Source organism: Eptatretus burgeri, chromosome 17 (assembly GCF_056783735.1).
Source record: "Eptatretus burgeri isolate ZD-2024b chromosome 17, Ebu_testis_v1, whole genome shotgun sequence".
Classification (NCBI taxonomy): domain Eukaryota; kingdom Metazoa; phylum Chordata; class Myxini; order Myxiniformes; family Myxinidae; genus Eptatretus; species Eptatretus burgeri.
The window spans coordinates 43,927,257-43,940,025 of record NC_140977.1 but is presented as its reverse complement, the minus strand read 5'-3'; the positions used below and the strand labels follow the sequence as shown (position 1 = coordinate 43,940,025).

General features: G+C 47.1%; 1 protein-coding gene across 4 annotated transcripts in view; it reads right to left on the bottom strand.

The window, feature by feature from the left end:
• The window catches only part of MDN1 (midasin AAA ATPase 1), a 134,467-nt gene that overhangs the window by 7,959 nt on the left and 113,739 nt on the right, over positions 1-12,769 (bottom strand). For all 4 annotated transcript variants that reach the window (XM_085862458.1, XM_085862461.1, XM_085862460.1 and 1 more), the window contains exons 53-60: positions 11,981-12,648; positions 11,531-11,781; positions 7,395-7,510; positions 6,709-7,137; positions 5,496-5,818; positions 5,071-5,237; positions 4,769-4,930; positions 135-1,220 (exon numbers count right to left, since the gene is read on the bottom strand). In XM_085862458.1, the coding sequence (XP_085718584.1) occupies positions 135-1,220; positions 4,769-4,930; positions 5,071-5,237; positions 5,496-5,818; positions 6,709-7,137; positions 7,395-7,510; positions 11,531-11,781; positions 11,981-12,648 (3,202 nt within the window). The remainder of the gene's footprint in view (positions 1-134; positions 1,221-4,768; positions 4,931-5,070; positions 5,238-5,495; positions 5,819-6,708; positions 7,138-7,394; positions 7,511-11,530; positions 11,782-11,980; positions 12,649-12,769) is intronic.

Below are 12,769 nucleotides of genomic sequence, written 5' to 3'. Positions count from 1 at the left end.
AAGACAAAGGTGAAAAGTGTTTGCAGAATATTCCAAGAAGAAAACTCAAAAACTTTTGAGATTGCTGATAGTCAATGCAATGCTGCAAAGGGGCAAACAGCTACGATATGGGAACCGAGTAAATGAATACTCACTTTGGGTTCGGGTGGCTGAGTGGGAAGATCATCTTGAAGTGTGCTTTTCACCCCATTAGTCTCATCATCTTTTTCATCCATTTCTTCACTTGCTTCCTCTTGCTGCTCTCCATCAATTCCTTCTTTGTCTCCATTCTCCGCTTCCTCCTGCTTTTCTTCTCCATCATCTATCTTTTCCTCATCCTCCTCCTGATGCTTTTCTCCACCATCATCCATACTTTGAGCAGCCTCACCTTCGGTTTCAACTTCTCCCTCATCACCAACTTTATCTTCAGTTTGTTGTCCCTCATGCTCACGCACCTCTGACTGCTTCTCTTCAATATCGAAAGGGTCAACTTCTGGTTCATTTTCTTCTCTTCCTGACTCTTCCCCACTGTCCAAATCAAGCGTCTCAGGTAGATCAAAGGGTTCTGGCTGTGGGGGATCAGGACCATCATGGTACGGATCCGTTTCCGTGTCGTCGTACTCCCTTTCATCTATTTGTTCATGCATGTTATCGTCATTCTCCATTTTCTCTTCATTTCCCTCGTCTTCATTTTTCTGATTTTTCTTATCTTCTTCATGCTTTTCTTTCTGTTTGCTCTGATCATCTGAATTATCATCTTTTGGTACAAGTTTTGACTCCTGTTCACCAGCACCAGGTCCAGTTTCTTCAGTTTCTCCGCCTTTTCCATCTTCCTCTTTGTCGTCATCTCCCCAAAGACGTTCATCTAACTTTTCCGTTTCTCCATCTCCCAAATCACCCATTTGCTTTTCCAGTTCCTCTTCACTTCCGTCGCTCTCCTCAGACTCATTAGCTTCCTCTTCTCCTTCCTTCCTCTCATCTGCATCATGCAGCCGACCATCAAAATCCTCCGACATCTCAACAGCATGGTCTTCGTCTGGAAGATCTTTGGTTGTCGGCTCCTTTTCCGTATCTTGCCCAGGTGTAGTTGTGTTCTCCAGTTGGTCTTCAGTTTCAATTTGCTCACTCACGTCCTTTGTCCCTTCTCCTTCACCAATGCCACCTCCCTCAATATCAACAAATTGGGTCCCTCCTTCATGCGCCGTGCCTTCGTCAGACAACTCCTCTGGCTGGCAAAATCCCTGAAAAAATAAATAGATGAGCGTCACATGCAAGCAAAACAGCACGTGATGATAAAGGAAGATGTGCAGGAATTATCTGGAGATATTATTATGAGGGTAAAAATGAATGTACTTGATGCAGTTGCCTCGATCGTTGGCCCAATATTACACAAGAAATAAAAGAAATGTAAAACCAATCCAGATTAAATGTAAGAGAAAGTAAGACAAAGATGGACAAAATGATGAGATAGTAATAAAAAAAAAACATTACCCCCGTGTGGGGGTGACGGCCATCTCTATAATACCACAAGTTCTCAATGTTCTGTTCTGACCGAAGACTACTGCGCAGTTCTACTGCGCAGCTCGAACTGCGCAGTTTGGTTAAAGATGACTCGGCATTTTGGCGCGCGCGCACGAAATAATATTTTGAAAATAAATGCTGACGTTTACATTTCGGGTTTTGAAACTTTTGCAACTTCGGTGGAAAATGTATAAATATGCAATGACACCATTCACTAACTTTTACCATGCCCAGTAGAGAATATATAGCCTCCTGAAGGTAGGGCAGTTTTTGCAAACGTTAAAGTCACGTGACGCGAAAATGAAAGCGAAATTTGAAAATCCGTCCCGACCAAATTTAGATATTGTCCCATCGATTCATGTGCTACAATCAAATTCAAGATCGCTTGAGAAATGTAGGAGATAGATTTTGAAAATCGACATTTTCGCATTTTTTGCCAACTTTGAAGTCACGTGACACGAAAACGAAAGCGAATATTCAAAATCCGGCCCAATTAAATTTAGATATTGTCCCATAGATTCATTTGCTACAATCAAATTCAAGATCGCTTGAGAAATGGCGGAGGAGATAGAATTTGAAAATCGTCATTTTCGCAACTTCAAAGGCCTCGTGACCTTGACCTTCGGTGACCTTGAAAGTCATACCATCGTGTACGTCTCATCGACCTCTATCAGGATCACTAATGACCAGATCTCCCGCTTCAACTTCATTGTGAACGGACTGACGGACGGATCGAAGGACATCGACACCCATATTATAAGGTCATGCTCAAAGAGATGACCTAAAAAGGAATAAATATTGTTTCGGCTGTGGAAATTCGCAAACCACCATTCAGGTCCTGTAGGTGAGATAACTCTAAGTACATGTGTAGTTAGCCCCAAACCCGTTGTTTAGAGGGAATTTATGTGATTCATTCGGGCTGCGACGCTTTGAGTTAGGCGTTTTTCTGTTCTATCTTTATTTTGAATCAACCGCCATAACCATCAAACCACCACCAAAAACCCTCCACCAACCTCACCTCTCTCCTTCTACGGCCATTCCCGCATCACCTGTGAACACTGAGCGTCGGACTGTCCTGGGCTCATTCAAGCGACACGCACCGAGCCGCGAGTGCAAACAGCGGCCTTTCCGAGGGAAAATTCGGATCAAGAATGCTACACGCCCACTTCTGATCCGTCCAATCAGCAAGCGCGGAGCGGCTTGGCCCCGCCTCCAGGCACGACGGTGTGAAATCGAAATATGCAAATTCTAGGATCAGGGGAGGTTCACGCCCCTTTTCCTCCGTCCAATGGGCGAGCGTGGCTTCGCCCCCGAGCTCATCCTGATCCGGAAATTTGCATATGGGTTCTTCTGCCGGCCTATAAAGCGCCGAGCGCAAAGAGAATCGGGGAGAGTTTTGGAAGAGTCAAGTGGGAGCAGTGGAGTGGCAGCAGCAGTGTGGCAGCAGAGAGTTTTGGCAGTCAAGTCGGGTTGGAGAGCGGAGTGGAGTCGGGAGGCGAAGGTGTCAAGGTGGTTTCTGCAGTCGGCTGAGGAGAATTGTGGGAGGAGGCCAAGGAGCTCGGGTCCGAGGCAGGGAAGACGGCGGTTGGCGACGAGGTCACGGTGGGATCGCTCGTCGTGGGACCCAAGCCAGCCAGCCATTCTCCTCCCCCAGGGCATCAACAATTTCCCCTTTCCCCCGCGCTGAGATAGTGCAAAAAGGGGGCCCCGTTCCCACCCCACTCCAAGCGGTGCCAACGAAACCAGCGAAGGAGCACGAAGTCGGGGCACCGCCGGGCAGCCAGATTTGTGGCTAGTCACGAGGACGCGGGTTGGACCCACCCGGTCTCGTGGACCTGACCGCTCCTTCAGGTCCCGCGCACACATTGGCCTACAGGTCCGTCTGCCCCCTTGCCTACGAGGGTGGCTTCTTTCCTTTGCTTTTGAGTAAATGTGTGTCGGCGCCGTCTGTGAAGTAAAACTGTCTAAGTGTTGCCATGTGTTCGCGTATTCGGTTGTAGCTCTGCATTGCTGTTTTTGTTTTAAATTGATATATGTGCATTCTGAATGTTTGACTGTATATGTGTGCTTTTCGTGGGCTGGGTAATAAATGTGCATTATGTTGAATCGTTCCCCGTTTCGCTGCGTCCTTTCCTTCGTTTGAATCTCCATCTTGCTTCACATAAAGGGTTCGTAGTGGGCTTAATACGCCCGATAATTAATCGGAACCGTCGAGGCCGACGATAACACCGCTCGGTTATCCCGATAACACGGAACGGACCGCTTAAGCGGTTCGTGTCCGGAGTCGATCTGCGGCGAGGTACGATCGCCTGGTTTACCATCCGCGTGGGTACTTAGGTTGGTCGAGTTTGGTGAACAACCCTATCCTACGCGGGTGACCGATTGGCACGATCGTGGTAAGGTCGAAAGGCCCACCCGTGACTGGCTCCGGGCGATAGTTCCCGGAGGGTCACGACAGAATTGTCCGTTCCTGTGGGAGAGGCGGCCGCCATTCGAGTCGAGCGGCCGATCGCACGCCGGCGGGCGCGAATTCGCAACAATATTTTAAATGACAAAAAAAAAAACAAATAAAAATTCATTCAATAAATAGAGAGTTCAAAGAACACATTACCCCATGCAGTGTTCAAATATATAATTCAATTCAAATAAAATAAAGATTTTAAAGGTCGTATAAGAAATTGAATTATGGAAGTTTATGCAGCATCTTTTACACGTTACATTAGTTCTTCGTGCTGGTTGTTTGTGTCCTTTATGAAATCCTTAAAAACATTAAGTTTCCTGTTTGGAATGATTTTCAATTTTGTTTGACTGTCAGACTAGCAGACCGAGTAAAAAAAACATTATCTCACTCCTGTCTGCACATGCGTGATCGGGACAAGTTCAGAGCCAAAGCATGGTTAAAGGTTCGTTTTCTGATTCATGTTCAAAATATAACATTCAATTTTAATAAAGTTGTTCCTCGATCATAAAGAGATGTTTGCAGATTGATCGACAGACAGACAGACAGACAGACAGACAGACAGACAGACAGACAGACAGACAGACAGACAGACAGAAGTGAACCGATTACTTAAACCCACTCGATTACTCGCATGTGCACGGCAACAACATTCCTTCAAATCCCAAGTAACATATCCAGTCAGGAAATGTGGCCACGGTGAACAGGGAAGGGGCTGGTTAGGGGGATGCATGGTTACACAACAACCTGAGAATCAGCATGGGTCAGTGATTAAATGGAAAGTCCCACCTCCCAAAACATAGCTCCTACCTTCTGCATAAGCTGTGTGAAAATTGCAAGTAATGAAGTGAGCAGTTTGGCTGAGGTACGATGGGAAGCAAGGGCGAGAACCATATAATAACTGACGAGATTGTAGTAGGTCCACAGCAAGGGCAAGATGGTTGCCAGGCCAGAGGCACAGTCAAAAACAACCTAATGGAAAAGGACCAGGTTTGAATGGTGGACAGACAGAAACAGGAAGGGGAGGATGTGATTGGTGTTAAAATAATAAGAGTAAAGAAGTAGAAAAATAAAATAAAATAAAATAAAAATGGACAAGACTGAATGAGAACCTCGGAGCTGAAGTCTGCAATCTTAGTGGGTTCCAACAAGCTGGAGAGGCTGGAGATGACACGCGGCATGGACAGGAGCGAAATCTCGAGCTTCATATTCTCCATAATTGTGCGAGTAATGTGTCCATCAGCCAACTCTCCCAACCGCTCCTTGGTTGCATCATCCACTGGAAACAACCGACAACAGTTGTGAGGAGGTAGAACATGACAGAAGAAATTATAAATGCAGGAGATATGGGTGGGTGGTCATCGGGTGGAGAAGAGCAGGGAGGGTGGGGCGGGTGACAACTAAGGAGGAGGAATAAGGGAAGAGGAAAGTTGCATTGCAGCAGAAGCGGAGGATGGAAGTAAGATAAGGCATAAAGATGATGTGACTGTGATTGTGATTAATAGATTGAAGGAAGGGAAAACATCGTGGATAATACCTTCAAATTCTGAATCACGCTTCTTCTTGATCAAAGACTGAATGACACAAAGGACGAGGGAGATGAAGTTATCAAGGTCGTTTCTGAAGTCTTCTCGAGGCAAATGACGTCCTCCAGCAAGGGAAACTTTGTCCCTCCATATTTGAAAATCCTCTGTAGTCACTGTAATCTGATCCAGAACAAAATTCAAAGACTGGGCAATTGACGAAGAAGAGTCCCAGGGGCCTGGTCTGGCTTCAGCTGGCAGGACAAAAAGGTTATGAAGGTCACGCAGGCCCTCTGTGAGCGTGGTGACACCTTCCATCCAGTGAGTGACGCTCGCCCTGCAAAATAGGCAAAAATCATTTAATAATATCATGTTCCAACCATCCATTGATTTACGTTGGAGAGAAACCACCCACCCAATAATCTAGTATTAATGCAGACAAATAAAACTGAAATGATACTCCTCCAATCCAATAGATGCTCGGAGGCCATTATTCCTGATGCCAGTATCATGCGAGGCTGCAGACATAACAACAACCTGAAACTGGATGAACGTTCAAGTTGCTTTCTCTTCTATTTACTGCTATGTTCTCTTTCACCTCCTTGACACCAAGCATCGCGTCTATTCTGGGCAATAAATTGTCGAACCAAGCAAATACACAATCTCTTCAAAGTTCAATGAAAGTGCATAACTTTAAGTACGATTTGGTTCATTTTCCATCGATTCACGTTGTCGAAAATGAGGAAGAAGATCCACTGATGTCATGCTCACGTGTGTTTACAAGCAAACAAAGGTCTACTCAGTGTTAAAAAGTATGTTGGGCTCATTTTTCAATGGGAAAATTCATACATGTTGCAGCATTAACCCTTTGAAACTTGAGCTCCTTGGACTTTCAGCTCTACCACCCTAGGCTCCCAGGAGAAAGATCTAGCTGCTCGGGTATATGGAGGCTTGAATAGCAGCCGGTAAAATGGCCGCTTGGTTATATGGAGCTTTGAAGAGCGGCAGGTAAAACAGCCACTATGTTTCAAAGGGTTAAGGTTCCAACACTTACGTGTGGATAGTTCGATGAAATGAGGGATGGGGTAGGGTAAGGGCAGAATAAATAATTAAATATAAAGAGATATTTGGGTTCACTTTCCCTTTCGATTTTGCTGCATGGCTCAGGGTCAGAATGGTATTATAGTAACCATGAAAACAAGAAGGTGCCCCCGAGGGTCGACTTACCAGGCGATAAAATTGCATTTTGTTGTGGCTCGAGATTCTTCCAGAGGCTGCCTTAATCTCTGCGTTTCACGAATTAGGTCTTTCACAACCCTTGTGGTACGATCCCAGGATGGATCACCCTTCCGCAGGTTACAGACCATGGGCATGAGGACTGAAGGGACAGCTCTCACGGGCCCAAGATCCAAGCCGCAAGTACTGACAGTGTCCTCTGCCAGTGTAACAGTCTGGGAGAAATTCACTAAGCTATTGTCGTCCAATGTCGGGCAGCACAGCAGCAGCAACTGCGTTTGCTCGAGTGCGGCCTGAGCCTGCACGAGGACCGAGTCAAGCCGAAAGAGCCAAGTCTCAACCTCTGCCTGTGGAGGGAGAGGGCGTGCATGCCTGGTCTGCATGCCATTTGCCACTGCATGCACTGCCAACACCAGGCCTCTACACACGTGCACACACCACAACAATAACTTAGTACAGTATTGTGATCCAGACATCTTGAGGTGCTGACTGCTTCACAATGATATCCTAAAATGCATAAAAAGCATGGTGGTTCCAAATTAATCTTTCTGCTGTATTAATACCCCACAACCTTGCAATACAAAACCTTTCCATCACTTTGTCATGTGTAATGAAAATAAATAAATAATAAAAACCCACAATAATTTTCCAAAACACTTCAAGAACAGCACGTATACCCAAATTGGTCGTGGTGATTGAGCAAGGTCGCAAAGCGTTCCCGTTCGTCCAGCAGCAACAGCATCAGATGCTCTGAGAGGCCACGGCACCGTTCCGCACGAACAAGGCCAACATCCTAAAACGAACATAAAATTTTGTATTCTCATGGGCTCGATTGGTCAATACTCTTTACTGTTTCACAATGCACTACTCTTCTGCTATTTTAACAGACTGCTCTCATTTCGACCTCTCCTTCATTCCTTGCCTAAAAAATCCAACTATTACAGCGCTTCTTCTCTCCATGCTCTGAATTCGCCTTCATTGCATCCATCAAGAATTGTGTTAAATCGCATCTCTGACCTAAAACTTTTAAAAACCACAGTTTGCCATGGATGCTCGCTTTCCATCAACCATTCTTTTTTTCCAACTTCAGTGCCAACTCACCCCCCTCACCCCTCACTCTCACTCTCAAAGCAACCATCCCACTCTTCTCCCTCCAAGCCTCCCTCTCACCTCTCTCAAAAATTCCCCCCTCACCTTTCTCCCACCTTTCATCCCCCTCACTCTTCCTTCTCTAAGTTGCCCCCCTCTCATCCACCAACCTGCCTCCCTCCACTGCCCTCTCACCTCCATCTCTTCACTCCACCTTCTCAAATCCTCAACTGCCATCTTCCTTGTCTCTTGTCCCCCCTCTCTCACAGCACCACAGAGCCTTTTCTCCTCCTCATTCGGCCCCCTCCCCTCGCTATTCTGCAATACCCCACACTCCTTCAGCAACCCTCCTTACCTCCCCCCCTCGTCCCTCGTCCGACCCTCCCCCGCCCCCTCCACCTCCTGCACCAAAAGCCTCCTCCCCTACCTCTTCATTAAAAGTGTGGACCTCAAATATCCGGGGCCTTCGCTCAAACCTTTCAGATCTTTCCATGCAGGTTGCCACTGACAAACCAGACATTATCTGCCTAACAGAAACTTTCCTCTCCCAAGACGTGTCTGACTCCCAAGTATCTCTCCCTGGTTACTCCCTCTTACGGTATGACAGACCTGAGCCTCGTCCTGGTGGAGGCGTTGCTCTCTTCATCAAAGACTCTATTCCTCACTCTCCCTGCACTGCTCTCACTCCCCCACACCCCCAGGAATACCTCTGGCTTCGGCTTCCCCTCCACTCCCACCTCATGTTTATATGTGTACTGTACCGTCCACCGAACAGTGATGACTCCATCTACACCTCACTCTCCGAAAACATGGACCATCTTCTATCTTCTCATCCAAACTCTCTCTTCCTCTTATGTGGCGACTTCAATTGTCATCACGCCAGTTGGCTAGGTGTGGGTACCTCTCTCACCTGCCATGGGACATCAGCAAAAGCTTTCTGTGACTCATTGGGACTGACTCAATCGGTCAACTTCCCGACCCGGATCTCAACCAATGGTACTCCATCTCTTCTGGATCTGATTTTGACAAATTTCCCTGACAATATCTGCTGCTCTTCCTTCGCTCCAGTTGGTTCTTCTGACCACGTCCTTATTAAAGTGGACATCTCTCTGGCTGTTATCAGAGAACCACCTCACCGCCGTCGAGTCTGGCATTTCACTCAAGCCGACTGGCAGGGTCTCCGAGCAGCCATCAAACTTACAGACTGGTCTCCTATCACTACTTTCTCAAACATCAACTTATCCTGGGAATTCTTTCAAAGAAACTTGCTCTCCCTCATGCACAGATTTATCCCCTCTCGTGTTCAGTTGTCTTACCCTTCCTCCCGCCCTTGGTTTACTGAAGCTTGTGGCGAGGCAGTTGTCCTGAAACAACTTGCCTTTGCCTCATGGAAAGCAAACCCAACTGAGGGCAATCTCAGTTCTTTCCACAAAGCTCGGAACAAGTGTGTAGCTACCCTCAGGAGAGCCAGAAAACAACATCTTTCTCATCTCAAGTCTGAACTCTCAAACCTCTCTCCCTCCTCAAAATCCTGGTGGCGTTTAATCAAATCTGTTTCTGGTGTATGTTCCCCCTCCATCCCCTCCCTTACCTCAAATGGCCGCACTGCTGATTCCACACGTGATAAAGCTGAATGTCTAAACTCGGTGTTTGCAGCTAAATCTTGTGTCCCAAACCCATCACTATCTCTACCCACTTTACCCAGTCGCACCCAACTGTCCCTGGACTCTGTATCCTTTTCTCCTGACAAGGTGGAGAGCTTGCTTTCAAACCTCAAGTCAGATTCTGCAACCGGTCCAGACGGCATCAGCCCACGTGTCCTCAAAGCCTGCTCTTCTGCTCTTGCTCACCCTCTCTCTGTTCTATTCACCCTCTCATTTTCCCAAGGTCATCTGCCATCTGCTTGGAAATCTGCTAACATCACTGCCCTGCATAAAAAAGGTGCAAAAACAGATCCCTGTAACTATAGACCAATCAGCCTTCTCCCAATCATCAGCAAGGTTATGGAATCCATCATCGCTTCAGACATGAAATCCTTCCTCTTCTCCAATGGCTTGATTTCCAATCATCAATTTGGTTTCAGACCAGGTCACTCTACCCTAGATATGCTGCTACTGCTCTCCCATCAATGGATGGAGGTCCTCAATGCCAGACAGGAAATCCGAGCCGTATCCCTGGACATATCACGTGCTTTTGACACAGTCTGGCACCCTGCCCTACTCACCAAACTCTCTGCCCATGGTATTCAAGGCCATCTCCACTCATGGCTCGCAGACTTCCTCTCTGGTCGCAGTCAACGTGTGGCCCTAAATGGAGTTCTTTCATCCCCTCTTCCTGTGCAGGCTGGAGTTCCTCAAGGTAGCGTTCTGGGCCCTGTTCTTTTTCTGGTTTTCATCAATGATCTCTCGGACTCTCTGGAAAATCCTCTATTTCTCTTTGCCGATGACTCAACCCTCTGCCGTACCATCTGTCATCCCTCAGCCCGGCAAGCAGCAGCTTCTTCACTCACTGCAGATCTGGATAAAATCACAAACTGGTCCAAACACGTGGAACATGTCTTTCAATCCAGACAAATCTCACACTCTCACTATGTCTCTTCGAAAGGACCGTTTACAAAACCCCCCATCCACTTTCTCAACAATCCTCTGGAAGAAGTCTTTTCTTTCACGCACCTGGGTCTCACTATCTGCCATGACCTTTCCTGGGAAAGTCACATTTCCAACCTTGCCTCAAAAGCCAGTCGCCGACTGGGAATCCTCCGTCGTGCAAAGTCCTTCCTCGGCCCTCTTGAGCTCCTGACCACTTACAAAGCTTTTGTCCGTAGCCTGATGGAGTACTGCTCTCCCCTCTGGGCTGGTGCTCCTGCCTCCCACCTTTCTCGACTTCACGCTGTCGAAACCAGGGCTTTTAAGATCATTGGCATCTCCCGCAATGAAGCTGAGTCTTTGGGCCTCTCACTCAATCACCGCAGGTTGGTCGGTGGTCTTTCTGTCTTCTACCGACTCCTCTCCAGCCTTGCCCCCCCTGCTCTCTCTGCGATTTGTCCCAACCACATTTCCACAGGGCGCTCAAGGTCCGCCAACAACCCCCTTCTGGTAAAACTACCAAAATCACGAATCACTGCTCATCTTCACTCTTTCATTCCTCTTTTTCCCGCCTTTGGAATAAACTTCCTCACTCTATTCTTTCCCATTCTTCCCTTCAGGCTTTCAAAACAGCTGTTCACCACCACCTCTTATCTTCCCCCATCCAAATCCTCGATCTTTCTACCCCCGATAATCCACCCAAGCCCACTTCCTTCAATTCTCCTGCTTTCCTTCCTGAAAGTCCCTTTAATGTCCATCTTCCCCTCGCCATGTTCCCCGTCCCATCCCCATCCCTCTCCCTTCCACAGTTCACCTGTGTCTGTTCCCCAATGTTTTGTCCCTTCCACTCCCGCCCCTCTTGTCTCATGCCTCCTTGCTGTGAGTTGTGTGTTCGCTCTCATACGAGCCTCGACCAAGGTATACAAAAAAAAAAAAAAAAAAAAAAAAAAAAAAAAAAAAATACTCAAGAAATGCAGAAGAGTTGAACAAGTTGAAATTCATCATAATATACCATAGTTACTGTTTGACTGTACTATGGTCAACAGACAAACGGTAAACGACGAGTAATCAAAAAACAAATAAATAAATAAATAAAATCACGACACACTGCATGCTTTAAATTTTATTCATGAACCGACCTTTGCTGGGGAAGCACTGGCAGCAAGCAAAGCAGAACGCCGGGCGAGTGCTCGGTAAAAGTAGTGCTCGCAGTCCTGCCAGCCTCGTTCCACCTCTTCTTCATGCTCCAAACCAAGGTTGAGCCCACTGATGGCAGCTTTCTGAACAGGAGCCTTGACAAAATGATTGGGCATGGAGAGCGGAGCGAGGCGCAGGAAAGCAAAGGAGTTGACTGATCGAGACCAGACAAGCCCTTTCCTATATGACAGGCCTGGTAAACAACAAAAGTCTCATTCTAAAATCTACACAAGCCCACATATCTTTATGTACATGTACACTCCAGAAAATAATGAAGACACGAGGTATGGTGCTGTAAAGGAAGTGTTGCAAAGCAGAGTTTACAAACAACAAATGGAGATATCGGGGGGGTGGGGGTGAGGAGGAACAGTTTGGCCAGAGACGATCCATACCTGCAGAGCGTAGGGTTCGATACAGGTCAGAAAGTGCACGCTGCTTATGCGTATGCTGCTGCTTGGCCTGTGCTCTCTGTGCCTCACGTGTTGCCTTGGAGTTCACCGTCAAGCCGGCAAGATCCTTTGCAGATTCCAAAACCACACCAGTGAAGAGGTCAAGGTCATGAATGGAACTTGCAATTTTGCGACATCCGCTCAGCTCAGCACAGAAGTGACCTGCACGGCCCAGCAGGTGAGGCAACCGCACTGATAAAGCATCTTTGGAGCCAGTGGCTGGCTCTGGGACTAGAGCCTCAATGCAGGCTGGGATACTTGTGCTTATTTTTGTCGCACGAAGGAGGTCAAGCAATTTATTTCCAGTCTCTTTGTCAATGTCCTCATCCTTTTTATAAATGTGTTCTTCTTCTTTTTCTGATTCTTCTTCACGTTTCCCACATAGTTGCGCATCTGCGCCACACTGAGCAGCCTCTGAGTGTTGTCGTCTCCGCTTGCTATTGCCACGGCTTCCTGCTGCGACGTGTCGCTTTCTTGGCTGCTTCTTTCGAGACCCTTTGCCCTCTGCATCTTCTTGAGTCTCGGCCAACTGCAGGGCTTGCTCCGTGAGACTCAGTCCACATGGCTCAGCCAGCACGCTCTGAAACTTCCGCACAAATTTGAACAGGGTCCTGAGAGAGTGGGAATTGACTGTTAGAGACAAAATAAATCTGAAGAAAAATACGAAGAATCTGAAGATCTCAAAATTTCATCAAATGCACGTCTTCAAAAATAAATGTCGTAAAACGTTGA